We start from the raw sequence: 19753 nt of genomic DNA, 5'->3' as shown, positions 1-19753 counted from the left end.
AGAAGTCCTTATATTTTCTGATTCCCTGGCTTCCCTCCCTTTTACCTCCACCAGTTAATGCAAATCATTCATTTATTTAACAAAAATTTATTGTGCAGATGCTATTCTAGGCACTGAGGATTCAACAGGAACAAAAACACTCACCCTGATGAAACATGACATTTAATTCGTAAACTACCTATTACCCCACACTGACAACCACTTTCAAAATAAACATACATATAAACTAAGAAATTGTAACAATCTTAAGCAGCAAAAAAGGTAAAATAAAAATTAAGACTTTTCATTCTGAAACATTTAACACCAGAACGCTCTGTTCTTCCAATATACTAGAATGGAATAATATAAAAACAAGCTATCGCAGGGTGCCTGGCTGACTCCACTGGTTAAGCGTCTGCCTTCAGCTCAGGTCATGATCCCCGAGTGCCAGATCAAGGATCAAGCCCCATGTCATCATTGGGCTCCCTGCTCAGCGGGGAGTCTGCTTCTCCCTCTCCCTCTGCCCCTCTCCTGCTCCATCTCTCTTGCTCACTCTCTCTCTCAAATAAATAAAATCTTAAAAACAAACATTAAAAAAAAAAAGCTATAGCTACAACATATTTAGGATCAATGACTATTAAGCCACATCAAAGCAGTGGCTCCTGAGAGCAAGATGCAAAGGTATATGTAGATCTCTGCCAACATGTAAAGTTCAACAGTAAAAAAAAAAAAAAAAAATCTGTTCAAATGGCAGATTATTTTTTCCCTTTTTCAAAATTTACCCTAATATTGTCATTGCATTAACTTGTCCTTTTTGTTATTTTATTGCATGTATATATAAAAGACATGGTTCAAAAATATGTTTTGTGGGATCATAAAATTAACACATGCTTTAAAAAAAAAAATTAAGAGAAAGAAAAGTATCCATAGGCCTATATCCTGGTAACATTTTGGCACATTCCCTTAGAGATATCCTTTAGGGACTGGTAGAAAAAGACAAAGACACAGTACCATTTAAGGGGAGGTGGGGTGTTGCATTTTATTCTCCCACATGGATGAATCATAATTCCTTTAACTGTATCTGTATTAATGGACATTTAATATACTTTCCTGAAAACATATTCCTAGAAGTAAAAATGATACTAAAGATTTACAGGGCGCCTGGGTGGCTCAGTTGGTTAAGCGACTGCCTTCGGCTCAGGTCATGATCCTGGAGTCCCGGGATCGGGTCCCGCATCGGGGTCCCTGCTCGGCGGGGAGTCTGCTTCTCCCTCTGACTCTCTCCCCTCTCATGCTCTCTCTCTATCTCATTCTCTCTCTCAAATAAATAAATAAAATCTTAAAAAAAAAAAAATAAAGATTTACATATTTTCATGTTAGCATTGCCAATTTAAAAATATATACCCATTTTACATTTAAAGAAAAATTATAGGGGTGCCTGGGTGGCTCAGTCATTAAGCGTCTGCCTTCGGCTCAGGTCATGATCCCAGGGTCCTGGGATCAAGCCCCGTATCGGGCTCCCTGCTCTGCAGGAAGCCTGCTTCTCCCTCTCCCACTCCCCCTGCTTGTGTTCCCTCTCTTGATGTGTCTCTCTCTGTCAAATAAATAAATAAAATCTTTAAAAAAAAAAAAAAGAAAAATTATAATCTGATTATTTTTCCTGAGAATATACTCCATCAGTAAATAAAACTTCTTCAAAGAATTAAATTTGGGGAAAAAAATTCTTCCAATTTAAAACCTTGCATAAGCAAATACAAAGATTAATTTTAAGGAGAAAGGATTTATATTAATATAGTACCTTCCACCCTCCCTAATTTATCTGTTGTTATAGTCTGATATTTCAAGTAAAGAATAAGACAAAATAAAAACCCAAGTAAGAAAGCTTTGCTTTCAGAAGAAATTATACCCACAAACAAAGCCATTTCTAAAAAAATGCTAGTTTGACATCATAACCCTTTACGGGCTTAACAGTTTCATTTCTCTGGGATGTTGACTTTACCCACCCACTAGTCCAAATGAGGTTCCTTCACATACATCTAAATATAAGCAACACCTAAAACGTGCTAACTGGCAAATAAGCTGCCGCTATGAAAAAGACAAGTACCTAAACAGTGAGGAGTTTTCCCAGGTGGATTTAAAAATCTCTGCAGGCTACGAAGAGTTAAATTTACAAATTAGATCTAAACTTTAAGGTTAATCTTTCTATAGTCTGTTCATTTTTTGTTCTGGGATTTCTGCCTATTTTCTGAAACTATAACAACAATCTCATGCAGTGGGACAATTTGAAGCCAACTTACCAGAACCAAACAAAACATACCACCAGGCCACCAAAGAACAATCAGATTTCCCCAAATAAAACACTTGAAGAACTTGCATAATAGTTCATCTTTAAAACACACAAGAAAGTATCTGCCTGATCACACACAAATACAGAGATTCGGCTCTACACACACACGCAAACACCCACATGCATGCACACACAGTCCTACAATTAAGTCACATTTAAAAAGACTTGCGTCTAATAGCAAATCCCACAGCCCAGGAGGTTTGGAATCAAGTTACCTGTTGCATTTTCTTATATTCGCCCACTCTGGCATAAGCCATGAAGAGGTGAGAGTGATACTCCTCACTATTGGGAACTTTCTTCACAGCTGCCTCATAGAGTTTTGTAACTAACTCCGCTAGGGTAAAGAGAAAGAGGACATTCCTTAATTATTGCAGTATACCTTAAATCTTAACAGCATTTAATTTTTTTCCCCTTTGGAGGAAACAGATGTCTCCTATCACTAAGGAAGAAGAAAGTATTTGTTTTGCCTCATCTGATCATTACTCTTCTCTTGGTTGGGTGTTATTCAGTGAAGCATGGAATAGCTCAGGCCTCCCCAACACATTTTCAATACCTAAATAAGACCCTCCAGGATCTAGCCTCTCTGTCTCCTTCCTACTTATTTCCCACAGCACTTCGTGTTCCAGCACCTCAAACTATTTGTAGCTCCACTAGACTCCCAGTGCTGTTTCATACTTCTGCATGTTCCCTCTGCCTGGATTCTCCTTTCCTCTCTTTTCTACTCAGTGAACATCATCCAAGACCAAGACCCAGCTCTAATGTAATCCTCTCTGCAAGGAACTGTGCAAGTTCAAATGTAATCCTTCCCCAACACCATCTCTGCACCTCCACCCGGTTTGATCACTGCTTCCTTCCACCATCTTTAAATTTTTTAAACAAGTCTCTTATAACATTTATTAACACATAATGTAGAAAAGAGTCTATTGATGAATTTCCCCTTATTTTTTTTTAATTGAGCTCTACATCCAACGTGGGGCTTGAATCCACAACCCTGAGATCAAAAGTTGCATGCTCTACTGACTGAGCCAGCCACGTCCCCCTGAATTTCCCCTTAAAGACTGTGAGTAACAAAAGGGCAGAGAGAGCACCTTTCATCTTTGACTTGGATGCAATACTTGTCATAGAGAAATATTCAGTATTTGTGAGATAAATGATTTTTAAAAAAACACTGGGGGGGGGCGCCTGGGTGGTTCAGTCGTTAAGCATCTGCCTTCGACTCGGGTCATGATCTCAGGGTCCTGGGATGAGCCCCGCATCAGGCTCCCTGCTCTCAAGGCTTCCAGAGAGAGAGCAGAGAGCCTGCTTCTCCCTCTCCCACTCCCCCTGCTTGTGTTCCCTCTCGCTGTGTCTCTCTCTGTCAAATAAATAAATAAAATCTTTACCAAAAAAAGACTCAGTTTAAAAAAAAAAAAAAAAACACTGGGGGAGAATCCATAACCCCAAATCAACATAATCCCTAAATAATCAGATATAATACCCAACTCTTAAGTTCTGTCTTTTAAAAAACAATGACTGCTGAAGGTGGATAAAGAGTTCACTGAGATTTATTATGCTGTTCTGGTTTTTTTATGTTTGAAATTTTCCTATCAAATAGTAAAAAGGATAACTCTTCCATTCAGTAAATCAAAATGTCACAAACCAACGTCAACTCATTCCAATTCAGGATACTAATACGCGTAAAATATCCTTTCTGCCTACAGTCTTTGTAAATCATGGTTAATGCATTATTTTGCCTATTGCCATCCACTCAAAACATGAATGATAAGTAAAATGAACAAATACAAAACTCAATCAGAAATAAACAAAACCTTGGGGCGCTTGGGTGGCTCAGTTGGTTAGGCATCCAACTCTTAATTTCAGCTCAGCTCATGATCTCAGGGTCATGAGATCGAGCCCCAGCTTGGGCTCCATGCTGGATGTGGAGCCTGCTTAAGATTCTCTCTCTCTCGGGCGCCTGGGTGGCTCAGTTGGTTAAGCAACTGCCTTCGGCTCAGGTCATGATCCTCGAGTCCCGGGATCGAGTCCCACAACAGGCTCCCTGCTCAGCAGGGACTCTGCTTCTCCCTCTGACGCTCTTCCCTCTCGTGCTCTCTGGCTCTCATTCTCTCTCTCTCAAATAAATAAATAAAACCTTTAAAAAAAAAAAAAAAAGATTCTCTCTCTCCCTCTCCCTCTGCCCTTCCCCCCCACTTGTGTGCTTTCTCGCTCTCTAAAATAAATAAATAAATCTTTAAAAAAAGAAAAGGAAGAAAGGAAGAAGAAGGAAGAAGAAGAAAAAAAGAAGAAAGAAGAAAGAAGAAAGAAGAAGAAAGAAGAAAGAAGAAAGAAGAAAGAAGAAAGAAGAAAGAAAGAAGAAAGAAGAAAGAAGAAAGAAGAAAGAAGAAAGAAGAAAGAAGAAAGAAGAAAGAAGAAAGAAGAAAGAAGAAGAAGAAGAAGAAGAAGAAGAAGAAGAAGAAGAAGAAGAAGAAAGAAACAAAAACTACAGCTCAGGTTTAAAAACAATGAAAAAGAAACATACGTCGGTGCATCTCCCGGTAAAGAATAGTCAGTGCCTGTAGCGAGTTGTCATCTGTTGGTTCAAGGGCCGCCACCTCCTGTGCTAACATGAAGGCTTCCTCTTGCTTTCCAGTTCTCTGTAAACCAATTGCCTTTAAAACCTGATACATAGGAAAACATAAGTTTTAAAAGGACAGAAATGAAACTGAGCCAAAGCTCCCTGCTCAGAGGGGAGCCTGCTAATCCCTCTCCTGCTCCCCCTCTTATGCTCTGTCAAATAAATAAATAAAATCTTAAAAAAAAAATAAGCCAAAGAAGGCCAACTTGAAAACACAAGATAAGCTGTAAGGTACGCCTAGGTTGCTGATCAAGTAAACCATATTTTACTAAAAATCGCAGCACATCAAGAGTCTTTCCTATTCAGTCATGTTAAGAAGGCAGAACAGGGGCACGTGGCTGGCTCAGGCTCTACAGCATACAACTCTCAATCTCGAGGCTGTGAGTTCAAACCCCATGTTGGGCATGGAACCTACTTTAAAAAAATAAATAAAAGACACAAAGTTGCTTAAAAAAAGAAGTCTATCAATATAAAATAATTAAATTAGCTATGTCCAAAATATCCAAAGAAATAAACCGTTAGCTTTTAATTAAATACTATTTATGGCATTTAAGTAATCAGAAAAATAAATGGCTTAGGGGCACCTGGGTGGCTCAGATGGTTAAGCATCTGCCTTCGGCTCGGGTCATGATCCCAGGATCCTGGGATTGAGCCCCACGTCCGGCTCCTGGCTCAGCAGGGAGCCTGCTTCTTCCTCTGCCTCTCCCCCTGCTCTTGCTCTCTCTCTGTATCCCTCTATCTCGAATGAATAAATAAAATCTTTAAAAAAGAAATGGCTTAGAGCTTAGAGAGGCGCCTGGCTGGCTCAGTTGGTAGAGTGTGTGACTCTTCATCTCAGGGTTGTGAGTTCAAGCCCTGCATTGGGCTCCACACTGGGCATGGAGCCTGCTTAAAAAACAAAACAAAACATAACCTGGGGGAAAAAAAACCTGAAAGAAGTCCTTAACAGATTTAATATCTTTTCCCTTTTAAGATTATAATATATAACCCACCAAATATAAGTAACTCAAGAGCAAATGAACTTACCTTAGCACAATGAAGATCCTTATGTTTCTTCAACAATTTATCTGCTTGCTGAATTGCCATTTTATTATTACCATTATCAAGATAATCTATGAAAACAAATTATGATAATTATATTCCTTCAGCAAATATGAAAAATGCATACGCTGGTATGAGATGTTTCATAAAGTATTTTAATTCAGTATTAAAAACATCATGGTGCCAATTTTAACTCTAAGTGGCTAGGGCGCCTGGGTGGCTCAGTCGGTTGAGCGACTGCCTTCGGCTCAGGTCATGATCCTGGAGTCCTGGGATCGAGTCCCGCATCGGGCTCCCTGCTCAGCGGGGAGTCTGCTTCCCCCTCTGACCCTCTCCCCTCTCATGCTCTCTCTCTATCTCATTCTCTCTCAAATAAATAAATAAAATCTTTAAAAAAAAAAAAAAAAACTCTAAGTGGCTAGGATGGTCCAGAATACGATCTTATATTCCTATAGTCATCTCTCAGACCTATTATAGAATTGTGTTATGGAAAAAAAGGAATCAATTATTATCCAAAAGTCTAACCAAAGAAAAGATTCATTTCCAGATGAGAAGATCCAGAAGAAAATGAGAAGTGTCATAAATGGGAAATGGTGGTAGCTGTCAATTCGAAATACAGAAAAATGACTAAACAGGCCAGTCCACAACCTACTACTACTACTACCTGATCCCTCTTTGCTCAGCAAGGTCCCAAATCAGTGTAGGGGCAGATGAGGCATGGATAACTCAAAATAAGTTATGGATCAAATGCTGGTGAGTACATGGAACAACAGCACCTCTCACTCAGTGCTGCTGGGAAGGTAAAATGGTAAAACCACCTTGGAAGACACTCTGGCAGTTTCTTCAAATGCTAAACATACTCTACCATTTGATCAGCAATCATGCTCCTTGGTATCTACCCAAATAAGCTGAAAACTTACCTCCACACAAAAACTTGCACACGAATGTTTATGGCAGCTTTATTTACAACTACCAAACCTTGGAAGCAACCAAGATGTCCTTCAATGGGCCAATGGATAAACAAAATTGTGATAGAGCCATACAATGGAATATTACTCAGTGATAAAAAGAAATGAGCTATCAAGGCACAAAAAAACACTGAGGAACTTTATATGCATATTGCTATGTGAAAGAAGCCAATCTGACAAGGCTACATACTATATGATTCCAATTATATGACATTTTGGAAAAGGCAAAAAATTATAGAGCCAATAAAACAATCAGTGGTCACCAGGGGCTGGGGGAAGGATGAATGGGTGGAGCACAGGGAATTTTTAGTGCAGTGAAACTATTCTGTATGATACTGTAATGATGGATATAGGTCATCATACTTTTGTCAAAACCCACAGAAGGTACAACACAAAGAAGAAACCCTAATGTAAACTAGTAAACTATGTATATTAGTTAAAAATAACCTATCAGGGCTCCTGGGTGGCTCAGGTCATGATCCCAGAGTGCTGGGATCGAGTCCTACATTGGGCTCCCTGCTCAGCAGGGAATCTGCTTCTCCCTCTGCCCCTCCCCCGCTCATGCTCGTGAGCCCTCTCTCTCAAAAATAAATAAAATCTTTAAAAAAAATTAAAAAACCTGGGGTGCCTGGGTGGCTCAGTCGGTTGGGTGTCTGCCTTCGGCTCAGGTCATAATCCCAGGGTCCTGGGATCAAGCCCCGCATCAGGCTCCCTGCTCGGCAGGGAGCCTGCTTCTCCCTCTCTCTCTGCTGCTCCCCCTGCTTGCGCTCTATCCCTCTCTCTCTCAAATAATAAAATCTTTAAAAAAAATTTTTTTAAATAAAAAAATAAAAAACCTATCATATTGGCTCAGCAACTGAAACAAAGTACCACACTAAATCAAGATATTAACAATAGGGGAAACTGGGGGGAGGGAGTGGGAGTGTGGGGATATACAGGAACTCTGTACTTTTCCACTCTTTTTTCTGTAAACCCGAAACTGCTCTAACAAATAAAGCACATTAACAAAATGTGTGTCGGGCGCCTGGGTGGCTCAGGTGGTTAAGCGACTGCCTTCGGCTCAGGTCATGATCCTGGAGTCCTGGGATCGAGTCCCACATCAGGCTCCCTGCTCAGCGGGGAGTCTGCTTCTCCCTCTGACCCTCTTCCCTCTCGTGCTCTCTATCTCTCATTCTCTCTCTCTCTCAAATAAATAAATAAGATTAAAAACAAAAATAAAAACAAATGTGTGACACACACACACACACACACACACACACACACACACACACACACACAAAGCAAAGACTCATTTCCAGAGACGGAAAGTGAGAAGTGTTATAGGTGGGCAACATGGGTGGTAGCTGTCAGTTCTAATTATAGAAAGATGACTGAATGCAGGCCAGTTCAGAATCTACTACCGCTAATGGTCCCACTCTGTCCATCAAGGTCCCAAATCAGCATAGGGACAAAGGAAACATAAAGAACTCAAAATAATCTATGGCCCTCGTGGCCCAGAGTGCCCCAAATAACAGAAATAGACTATCATTTTACCTAACGAATTCCATTTTCCTCCAATGAATACTTGACTAAAACTTAAAACAGACCCACATGAACCCATGAGTTTCATCTCTTCAGTCTTTCTTCAATGCCATAACACAGATAAGCACTAAATATGCTAGGTGAAGAGATTAAGAAGCCCTACTCTGGAGGTAATCACAATCTAAGGAGGAAGATCAAAAAGAGACAGACTCACTGTGGAGGCAATCGCAATCTAGAAAGGAAGATCAAAGACCTAATACTCAGGTGGAGAGACTGGAGAACCAGAAAACTAAAAGCATACAAACTTGGCCTAACTACCCAAATATCTAACACCAGTTTTCTTAAATAGCTCAGCCAATATGCCATCATTTGTCCTTACAGAATGCCTGACAGAGATATTTCAGCTCAATAAAGGACACTTTCTCTTCCTAATAACGTGCAGATCTCTTTCTGAGTCAGTTCTAAGTTACTTCTGACTCATTCCTGTAAGACTCCACGTTCTTAGAGCATACCCGGAAGAGTAATTAAACATCCGTGATAAGACCCCAACTCTGAGGATCTGCCCATAAATGGATGAGACCAGAGGTCAGGACTATAAGGGCATTTAACCTTTCCCTCTGTACTTACCTGCCCATGCCCTCTTCTCTGGGAATGGTTTCCAGTGCCTCTACTGCAGGGGTAGGATTGGATGACCACGTCTAGACCTTGTAACTACACCCAATGGGGTGGATATTAACCCAAGGGTAAATCAGGTTTCTCCCTGGTAATCTGTAACTGCAACACTGAGTCACAAAGCCAGAGTCAGAAACTATGGGGAACCTCATTTGGAAGGAAATAAATATTGTTAGTCTGACATTACCAGTGGCAGCTCCAGAATTTCCATTTTGAAGACGCCTTAGGGGATACAAGTTAGTTGATGGGGAGTGAAGAAAAGGAGTTGTCTCTTGCCTCTTCATTCACATAACATTTATAAAAGTATTAAAAATGTCACTTATCTTTATCAAAGGATTGGGGGCAGGGCAGTGTGATTAATTTAAGCTCGTGGAGAGAGGTCACATCTTGGTGTGGCCACAAAGCCAACATGTTGGGCCCTGGGTAAACTGATGAGTAAGCAGGGGGAAAAAAAAAAAAAAAAAACCCAGTCTGAAGAACCAAGCAGAGAATAAACACGCACAGATAAAAGCAAGGATGAAAATTGGGGGGGAGGAGCTTTAGGGATGCCTGGGCAGCTCAGGTGGTTAAGTGTCTGCCTTCGGCTCAAGTCATGATCCCAGGATCCTGTGATCAAGTCCCACATTGGGCTCCTTGCTCAATGGGGAGCCTGCTTCTCCCTCTGCCACTCCCCCTGCTTGTGCTCTCTCTCTGACAAATAAATTTTTAAAAATCTTAAAAGAAAAAAAAAAGCTTTAGATCCTGACAGCTCTTCAGTTGCTTTATTTTTTTTTTTTAAGATTTTATTTATTTATTTGACAGAGAGAGACACAGCGAGAGAGGGAACACAAGCAGGGGGAGTAGGAGAGGGAGAAGCAGGCTTCCCACTGAGCAGGGAGCCTGACACGGGGCTCAATCCCAGGACCCTGGGATCATGACCTGAATCAAAGGCAGATGCCTTATGACTGAGCCACCCAGGCACCCCATCTCCAGTTTCCATCAAACCCTGAACACTGCATCCCTGCTCTAGGCTCCCACCAGGGTTTATAGCAAGGCCCCTTCACTAGAGCTTGTGTCAATGGGCTTCTGCTCCTTGCACCCAAAAGTTTAAGACACTCCACTACATTCAGCCAGTCTGCTGTCAGGCTCCCCGCTCCTGGATGCCTAGATGGTAAAAGTCTATTTTCGTTTTACATTACTGACTCTGGAATATAAATTATGTAGCCCTTGGAGAAAACAGGCCAATAAAAACAATATTCCAGAGCCCCTGGGTGGCTCAGTAGGTTAAGCCTCCAACTTGATTTTGGCTCAGGTCATGATCTCAGGGTCATGAGACTGAGCCCCACATCCAGCTCCATACTGGGCATGGAACCTGCTTAAGATTCTCTTTCTCGGGGTGCCTGGGTGACTCAGTCGGTTAAGCATCTGCCTTCAGCTCAGGTCACGATCCCAGGGTCCTGGGATCGAGCCCCACGTCAGGCTCCCTGCTCAGCGGGAAGTCTGCTTCTCCCTCTCCTGCTGCCTGCCACTCTGCCAATTTGTGCTCTCTATCTCTCTGTCAAATAAATAAATAAAATCTTAAACAAAAAAAAAATTCTTTCTCCCTCTGTCCCTCTCCTCTAAAAAAAAAATGAATTAAAATAAATATATAAATAAATTGATATCCTAAATCTTTTTAGTAAGTTGTTTTAAAACTTACTCAAAGGTGGGGCCCCTGGGTGACACAGTCAGTTGAGCATCCAACTCTTGGTTTCAGCTGAGGTCATGATCTCAGGGTCATGGGATCAAGACCCGTGTCAGGCTCCACGCTCAGCATGGAGTGTACTAGTGTTTTTCTCTCCCTCTTCCCTCCCCTCTCTCTAAATAAATAAATAAATAAACAAACAAACAAAACTTATTCAATGGTAACTGTGGTTTTACCATGAGGACTGGTGTTCCCTTAATAACAGGAATAAGCCAAAATCAGCCATCCACAAATCAGGCATAGGAAACAGTTTGATGATGATGCATAGATGAAAGCAATGTTTGCAAACCATGGGTACCACTCTCTGAGTGAAATGTTTTTAGGTGGTCCTTGCAGTCAGCACTAGGTAACACAGTGAGAAGTTGATCTCTTCCAATGTTTCCCTTGTATTAAAGAGACAGTCTCAGTTTAGGGTTAGCCAGTCACTTCTTTAATACTTTTTCTTCCCTTAAGATTTTAATGTAATCTCTACATTCAACATGGGCTCGAACTCACAACCTCAAGATCAAGAGTTGAATGCTCTTCCAACTAAGCCAGCCACTTCTTTAATACTTTCTAATGTTTTTTCTTTTAACAGCAAAGGAACAGACTTCAGACTCAGAGCTACACAAATATCAGAATCTAGTTAAGACTTTAACAACACTGTTTTGTTTTCATCTTATCACTTTGTTTTCTCAGCACAAGTGACAGGTCCTCCATTAATGATAATGATATAGATTATTTTTAAATAAATTTAAGTTAAAAATCAAGTTAGAGAAAAATATTAAGTAAATAATAGCACAGATAATACTAAATAAAGCTAGAATCATCACACTAGATGGAAGAACGACAGAAATCTGGAAAACATTGGGTTAAATCATTGGCAAGAGACTATCAAATTCTGTTAAATGACTAAGCCAGCCACCTTCCTGGGTAACAATTTGAACAGAAGTGACTCTTCCTTACATATGCAGACAGCAGTAGGCCCTGACACATGCGGGCCTACGTGCCTGGTAGAAGAGGCCCTGGGATTAATTTGTCCAATCATACTTAGGGATACTGACAGTAAGAAAGAGATCAGTCTTAGGGCGCCCGGCTGGCTCATGGCTCAGTCTGTGGAGCATGCGCCTCTTGATCTTAAGGGTCATGAGTCGGGCATATGCCCATGTCGGGCATAGAGCTTACTTTAAAAAAGAGAGATCAGTCTTGTCAAAAAAAAAAAAAAGCAAGCAAGCAAGCTTGCTTTTAGGCTGTGTGTTCTTGAAGCTGTTGTGAAAGTCTCTAGGGCAGCTAAAATGACAACCTACACTGTTTCCACTTCCTACAAGAGCTTCAAAGACTACTGAAAATATTGCTCCAATTTAGAAAAAAAGACTGAATACAACATAGCTCCATCTTTGCTTAAAATTCTTTTTCTTTTTTTAAAGATTTTATTTATTTAATTGACAGAGAGAAAGAGAGAGAGAGAGAGAGAGACAGCAACAGAGGGAACACAAGCAGGGGGAGTGGGAGAGGGAGAAGCAGGCTTCCCGCGGAGCAGGGAGCCCAAAGCAGGGCTCGATCCCAGGACCCTGGGGTCATGACCTGAGCTGAAGGCAGTCGCTTAACCAACTGAGCCACCCAGGCCCCACTTTGCTTAAAATTCTAAATGCTTTGGAATAGGAGCCTTGCTTTTACCAAGAATACAAATTGTAGGTAAAACATTCCTTCAGTCAACAAATTTTGTTAAATATCTACTACTCGCAAGATGACTGGGAGGGATTAAATTTAAAAAGGAATGATGCCTCCTAACCAATTACCTCACAGCCTACATTTGCCCCCTTTTAAACTATTTCCCTCAGAATATTCAGAGCTATCTTTTTAAACTGCAAGCCTGATAACCTCACTCTCCTGGTTAAATCTCTTCACTGCTTCCCACTATCTTTAAAACAAATTTCAAAATTCTTAAAATGGCTTACAAAGCTGAGTCTGTCTACCACAGTAGCCTCATCTCAACCAATCTTCGCATTGCCAACACATAAGGTGGAGCAAGCTCCTTTTTACACGCTCCCTCCATCATTGCCTGACTAACCCTCTGCTCTTCTTTCATGTTCAAAGTAAGATGTCACTTCCATAGGGAACTTTTTCTTGTCTTGTCCCTGACAGCTCAGATGCCCACATTGTATGCACTCATGGGAACCTACATTTTTCCTTCAAAGCTCTTAACACAGGGCACCTGGGTGGCTCAGTCAGTTAAGCATCTGCCTTTGGCTCAGGTCATGATCCCGGGGTCCTGGGACAGAGCACTGCGTCAGGCTCCCTGCTCTTCTCCCTTTTCCCCCCACCACCCCCAACTGTGTGTGTGCGCGCGTGTGCGCGCTCTTAACACAAGTGTAATGATTATGTACACCATTATTTTTAAGAAATCTGTTGAAACTACAATCTCCTTGAAAGCAGAAACCATGTCTCTGCTTTGCTGTTCAGTACTCACTCATTCCCTGAATCTACATTGTGCCTAGCGCATACTGGGCCCTCAATAAATAAGGTGAATGAAGAAAGGAATACAGAAATGAACAAACCATATAGGGGGAAAAAAAGTCTTCTAGAAATTGAGTAGTCTATCAGGAAAATGAGAGATGCATACATACAAAGTGACCACAACACAACAGTAAGTTCAAAGAACCAATGACTAGTGATGGCTTCATACTATTTAAGTTTTTTAAAAATCTTTTCCACTAATTTTTTAAAGCTTTCTTTTTTTTCTTCGAGTTTTATTTATTTAAGTAATCTCTACACCCAACGGGGGGTTCGAACTCACAACCCCGAGATCAAGAGTCGCATGCTCTTTTCCAACTGAGCCAGCCAGGCACCCCTCAACTAATTTTTTTTTTTTTAAGGAGACTCTGCTCCACGCTCAGCATGGCGCCCAATGCAGGGCTCAAACTCATGAGCCCGAGATCAAGACCTGAGTTAAGACCAAGAGTCAGACGTTCAGCCAACTGAGCCACCAAGGTGCCCCAACTAATTTTTTTTTAAAGATTTTATTTCTTTATTTGAGAGAGAGAGAGAGCACATGAAAGGGGGAGGGTCAGAGGGAGAAGTAGACTCCCTGCTGAGCAGGGAGCCCGATGCAGGACTCGATCCTGGGACTCCAGGATCATGACCTGAGCCGAAGGCAGTCGCTTAACCAACTGAGCCACCCAGGCGCCCCCAACTAATTTTTTAAATAACAAAAACAGTGCAAGCCATGGTTAAAAAATAATTAAAAAAAAAAATCTGAACAGTTTATACGGGCATAACATGAAAAGCATTAGTCTTTTAAACCTGACCTATGCTCTCACCATGCTCTACTCTATGTATTCTTTTAGGAATTTTCTGTGCATTAAAATCATTCTTTTAAGTCTAAAATGCTTTAGAATGTATAGGTCTAACTCAGACCTTTTTTTTTTTTTTTAAGATTTTATTTATTTATTCATGAGAGAGAGAGGCAGAGGGAGAAGCAGGCTCCCAAGGAGCAGGGAGCCCGATGCGGGACTCGATCCCAGGACCCTGGGATCACAACCTGAGCCGAAGGCAGACGCCCAACCATCTGAGCCACCCAGGCGCCCTAAGTCAGACCTTTTTAAATGGTCATAATAATTTCAAAAACAAAAAGAAAGAAAGAAAACAGGTTGTACCAAGTGACTTTTCTAAAGAAGGACAAGATAATCTTCACTCACCAAGACACCCTGCCACTCCTCGGGGAAAACAGGACATGACTCGCAGGGCTAACAATGCCCAACAGAAGGCTCAGAATAAAAACCACATTGGATTGAGGACTTGGGAGCATTTACTAATGAACTATAGCAGAATAATTACCTGGAGTTGGCCAGGCACCAAAGGGAAATGTCTTAACTCACTAAAAAGTCACTATCATTCAGGAAACACAGCTAGGAAGTATGTTACACCTCACCCAGACTATAGCAAGACTGAAAGCCAGTAAGACAGATGAGAACAAAAGATTGTGTGCCAGGGCGCCTGGGGGGCTCAGATGGTTAAGTGTCTGCCTTCGGCTCAGGTCATGATCCCAGGGTCCTGGGATCGAGTCCCGCATCGGGCTCCCTGCTCCTTGGGAGCCTGCTTCTCCCTCTGCTTCTCTCTCTCTCTCCCTCTCTCTCTGTCTCTCATGAATAAATAAATAAAATCTTTAAAAAAAAAAAAAGATTGTGTGCCAGGAAAGTAAATAAAAATATGTATGTGCATTCTAAAAACTATGAGAATATTTTTTGTCTTTGAAACTTCTCTATTTTACAATTGCTGACCTAGCAATTCCTGTATTCTACACAAATTTATGATGTGCCATACTTGACCATCACTTCCACCCTGCTTGTCCCCCTAGCCACTAAAAACATTTTTAAATTAATAATAATGGTAGAAAAAAGCATTGGCGCTCACCAAGTCATGTCAGAGTACAAAATCTGTAAAGAACCACATAGCACAAGACAATAATTTTAGCAAAACGAAAATGAATAAAGTGGGTGTTCTAGTAAGGTCAGGCGTGGTTTTCAAACACTAAAAATATAATACCTAAACTTACCAATTTATAAGTAATGAGAAGCACTCTGAAGATGTTTCAACTAATGAGCTTTCTGAAAAGTTATTCTAAACCTGGACAATGAAAATATAATTTCAACGCACCACATCTCAACTCACCACAATTTCACAGTTAATCACCTATACAGTACTGTCCACTTCTACCCTAAACAATATTCAGCAAGAGCTGAGGTTACAGGCAGTTTCCAACAGTTGTAAAATGCTAAAACCCTGGCAGTACAAATAATGCTGTACAAAGAGAGTGATGCTGCTAATTCTGAACTCAATGAACAGCTGGGCTCTCAGTGACAACGCCTATGTTCAAATCCCAGATCTACAATTTACTAGCTGTTAACTCTGAGCAATTTAATCTCTGGCCTTTAGTTTACTACTGTGATCACAATAATCTTACTACCTAATAGGACAGTTAGCATACAAACAAGCACTCAGTTAATGCTGACAGTTGAACTTCTGGCTGGTGGGCAAGCACTATCTACCAAGCATAAGCTTTTCATTTACCAGCTAATAAATGTCTGAATTCAAGTAACAATAGTGGTTTAGGGGTACTAATATATTTAAACACAAAAGCAAGGGCTGTCCCAAAGTTTGGAGGTCAAAAGTGCTGAAGTCAAGGACAGTTGGTACCCTCTCTTTTCCTGTTCCTGCCAGTTGATATTAATTGCCTTGAAATTTTTTTTAAAGATTTATTTATTTGAGAGAAAGAGAATGAGAGAGAGAGCACATGAGAGGGGGGAGGGTCGGAGGGAGAAGCAGACTCCCTGCTGAGCAGGGAGCCAGATGCAGGGCTCGATCCTGAGACTCCAGGATCATGACCAGAGCCGAAGGCAGTCACTTAACCAACTGAGCCACCCAGGCGCCCCTAATTGCTTGAAATTCTTAAAGGAAGCTTCTTCTAATACTCGCCCCATGAACTATAACAAAAGCTACATAATTCTCGCTTCAGTTTGACAATACAACTTGTCACTTCCAGTTAACATACCCTAATGTTTAGCAACGTGAAATGGACAAGATTTTTCTTACTGAGTAGTTCAAAACACTGTTATTTCTAAATGACTTATGGGACACCAAAGGCATTTCCTTTGGTCCTCAAGAACAATTTTAGAAATCCAATTATTCTCAAAAATACTGAATCTTGGGGGCACCTAGATGGCGCAGTCAGCTAAGCATCAGACTTGATTTCAGCTCAGGTCATGATCTCGAGGTCCTGGAATCGAGCCCCGAGTCAGGCTCCATATGCAGAGTCTGCTTGGGTTTCTTTTTCCTCCCTCTCCCTCTGCTTCTCCCCCCCTCCCCCGCCATCCTCCTTCCTCCAAGCACATGAGTGCTCTCTCTAAAATAGATAAATAAATCTTTAAAAAAAAAAAAAGGTACTGAATCTGGTGGGTAAGGGATGGGCTAGATGGGTGATGGGTATTAAGGAGGGAACTTGTTATGATGAGCACTGGGTGTTTGTTGTATGTAACTGATGAATCACTGAATTCTACTCCTGAAACCAGTATTACACTGCATGTTAGCTAACTAAAATTTATATTAAGAAAAGAAAAGTACTGAATCTTTTTAGTTTAAAGGAGGGGGGCACCTGGTTGCTCAGTAGGAGGAGCACGCGACTCAATCTTGGGGTCGATCTCGGGGTCGTGAGTTCGAGCCCCACGATGAGTGAAGAGATTACTTAAATAAATAAAACTTAAAAAAAAAATGTCTGCAGGCAGCTGCTGCTGCAGAGAGTCATAATAAGCTAGAAACTGTGGACCCTGGCTGGATTCAGTTCCTACCCTCAATCATCCTATTTCATCCCTGCCCTCTGAAAATATATACTGGAGGGTATGGTAACATACACCATGGGGAAGTGGAAATAGAGTCCTATCTCTGCCACTCACCACCCGTGTGACCTTTGGAAAGTCAGTGTCTTCCCCTTAAAGCGAGGAATTTTCTAGCAGTGGTTAAGAGGGTGAGCTTGGGACACTGGGGTTAGGCCCCTAACTCCAACAAATGTTAGCTGAATGACCTTAGACAAATTAGACAATTATCAACAAAGCCCCATTTTTCTCATCTGTGGGGAAAAAAGGGTGGGGGGAGATTTGCAGGACTGGAAAAAACTATCCACTTCATCAGAATGTGTGAATATTAAATGAGATAAGCCATGTGAAGGGCCAATCACAGAGAATAACATAATAATCGGTCTAGATACATTAGCTATTATTTCCCACCTCACAGGTTGTTGCTAGAATCAAATGAGATGTAAGTAAAGCATCATACAAATTTTAAAAGCAGGACCAACCGTGCCAGAAATAAAGTTGCCCCCTCCTCCAAAAAAGTTGAATGATCTCAGCCATGTGGAGAAACCTCCATTTAGTAACATTTACACTATAAGCTCCAGGTCTAGTTTGGCAAAAACCACTGACCTTGAAGCCTTCCTCACTGTTCACTAAGACAGACCAACTATCTATGAGGAGAGAGAGGAACTGCAAAAAGGACCACTGCCCAATTACAGAACATCCTGGTTACTGAAAAGGTGTTTCTCCCTGACTCAAATCTGTTGATTTTTCACAGCCGGGTAAGCAGGATGACATCAAGGTCTGAATGCCTGAGAGTTGAGGTAAGCGTTAAGGAGGGGGATCCACTTAGCACAAGGGAAGCTGCAGAGAAACCAGAGAAGCTGCAGAGAGGAAAAGCCCTGCAGCAGCCCTGCATGCCCCTCTGACAAGAGCTAACACTGTCTCTTCACCGCTATTTTGGGCCCACGACCCCCCCACACACACCCCGCCTCCCACGTGCGCCCAGAGCAGCTGTTTCTCCACCAAAGAGCGCTGGATTAGGAGCCTCGAATAGGGCCTGCTCCTGACTCGATCTGGGTGACCTTGCATAAGCCCCTTCCCCTCTTTGGACCTGTTTCTCCATATGCACCGAGCACAACTAGTCAGACGACCCCCGAGGCCCGGTTCTCCTAAGTAAAATGTCTTTAGTGAGGAATTTTCCCTCAAGCAGAGTGTCGCACCCTCATGCCGGAGCCAGCTTTCACCTGGCTTGGGATCCACCTGAGATCCTGGGTCTTCCTTGGTGCGGCATTAACAACGCAGCCTGCGGGCAGCGCACGTCTCAGCGAGAGTGTGTCTCGCACGTCGGGCCAGCTCTGCTGACGAGACGCTGCCTGGACCGCGCCGCTGCCACCGCTGGGCTCAAGAAGGCCCGGCCAGCGCCTACGCGAGGCCCGGGGCTGCGGCCTAGAGGCCCGCGCGGTCCGCCCCCCGCGCCCGCCAGCTCCGCGCCCGCCCCCTCAGCGCCCCTCCTGGACCTTCGCCCCGGCCTCAGCAGCTCTCGACGCGTCCGGCCGACAAGAGGCTGGCCCCAGGCACTCACCGTAAATGGGCCGGAGGCGCCTGTCGTTAGGGTCCTGCACATGGCCCCGCGTCGCCATGATGACAAGCGCAGAACCGCAGTGCGCACGCGCGGGGCAGGCCCTCGGGAAGGGGCTGTTAAAGGGCCAGCGCCGATCCAGCTCTTCTATCGCGATAGTCGCGGAGCTGCGACTGAACGCTCCTGCGCGGAAAGGGAAGCCGTCCAGCCCGCTGACCCCTACCCGTACCGCAGTGGCTTCTTCAATAGGACACTTTCCCCCTTTGGCCCGATGGAATCAACCTGGGTGGAAGAGACGGCTGTTCGTATTGAAATCCCTTCCGAGTCACGTACTGGGTAGTGAGGAAAGGAGGGGAGAAACTCTTGGTCAAAGTTGGGGCTCGGCTGCTCCTGCTTATCGTTATTTATCCTGTGTCCGAGGGAGGACCAGTTAGACTTGTCTGTGACCAATTGTTGAGGAAGCGGGAACTCCTCTGGGAGACTGACCCAAGGGACAGTGGGGAAAAGGGGTCTGTCCGATCTGGGGTGCCTGACTGGCTCAATGGGTAGAGCGTGAGAGTCTTGATCTTGGGGTTGATGAGTTCAAGCCCCACCTAGGGCACAGATCTTACTTAAAAAGGGGGGCGAAGGGGGAAAGGACGCTGATCAACAGTAAAAATAAGCCTGAAAAGTTCAAGATCCCTTCACCCTTCGCCTGGGGCTCAACCAGCTAAGAAGCATCCTAGATTAATAGTAATGCAGTCAGGGGCGCCTGGGTGGCTCGGTAGTTAAGCGTCTGCCTTCGGTTCAGGTCGTGATCCCAGGGCCCCGGGATCGAACCCTTCATCGGGCTCCCTCCTTGCCGGAAAGCCTGCCTCTCCCTCTCCCACTCCCCCTGCTTGTGTTCCCACTCTCGCTGTCTCTCTCTCTCTCTGTCAAATAAATAAAATCTTTAAAAAAAAAAAAAGTTAAAAAATAGTAATGCAGTTAGTTTGTCAATTATG

At 42.7% G+C, this 19753-nt stretch overlaps 1 protein-coding gene across 2 annotated transcripts in view; it reads right to left on the bottom strand.

The window, feature by feature from the left end:
* NAA25 (N-alpha-acetyltransferase 25, NatB auxiliary subunit) overlaps window positions 1-18870 on the bottom strand; it is a 73226-nt gene extending 54356 nt beyond the window's left edge. For both annotated transcript variants that reach the window (XM_025889630.2, XM_073881109.1), the window contains exons 1-4: window positions 18774-18870; window positions 5967-6052; window positions 4845-4983; window positions 2542-2660 (exon numbers count right to left, since the gene is read on the bottom strand). In XM_025889630.2, the coding sequence (XP_025745415.1) occupies window positions 2542-2660; window positions 4845-4983; window positions 5967-6052; window positions 18774-18831 (402 nt within the window). In that variant the 5' untranslated portion in view covers window positions 18832-18870. The remainder of the gene's footprint in view (window positions 1-2541; window positions 2661-4844; window positions 4984-5966; window positions 6053-18773) is intronic.
* Window positions 18871-19753: the final 883 nt, after the last annotated feature.

The sequence above is a fragment of the Callorhinus ursinus genome, unplaced genomic scaffold (genome assembly GCF_003265705.2).
Source record: "Callorhinus ursinus isolate GAN/ISIS: 27379988/994484 unplaced genomic scaffold, GSC_fseal_2.0 scaffold41, whole genome shotgun sequence".
NCBI classification, from domain to species: Eukaryota; Metazoa; Chordata; class Mammalia; order Carnivora; family Otariidae; genus Callorhinus; species Callorhinus ursinus.
The sequence above is the reverse complement of the archived record's forward strand: the minus strand, read 5'-3'. Positions and strand labels throughout refer to the sequence as shown.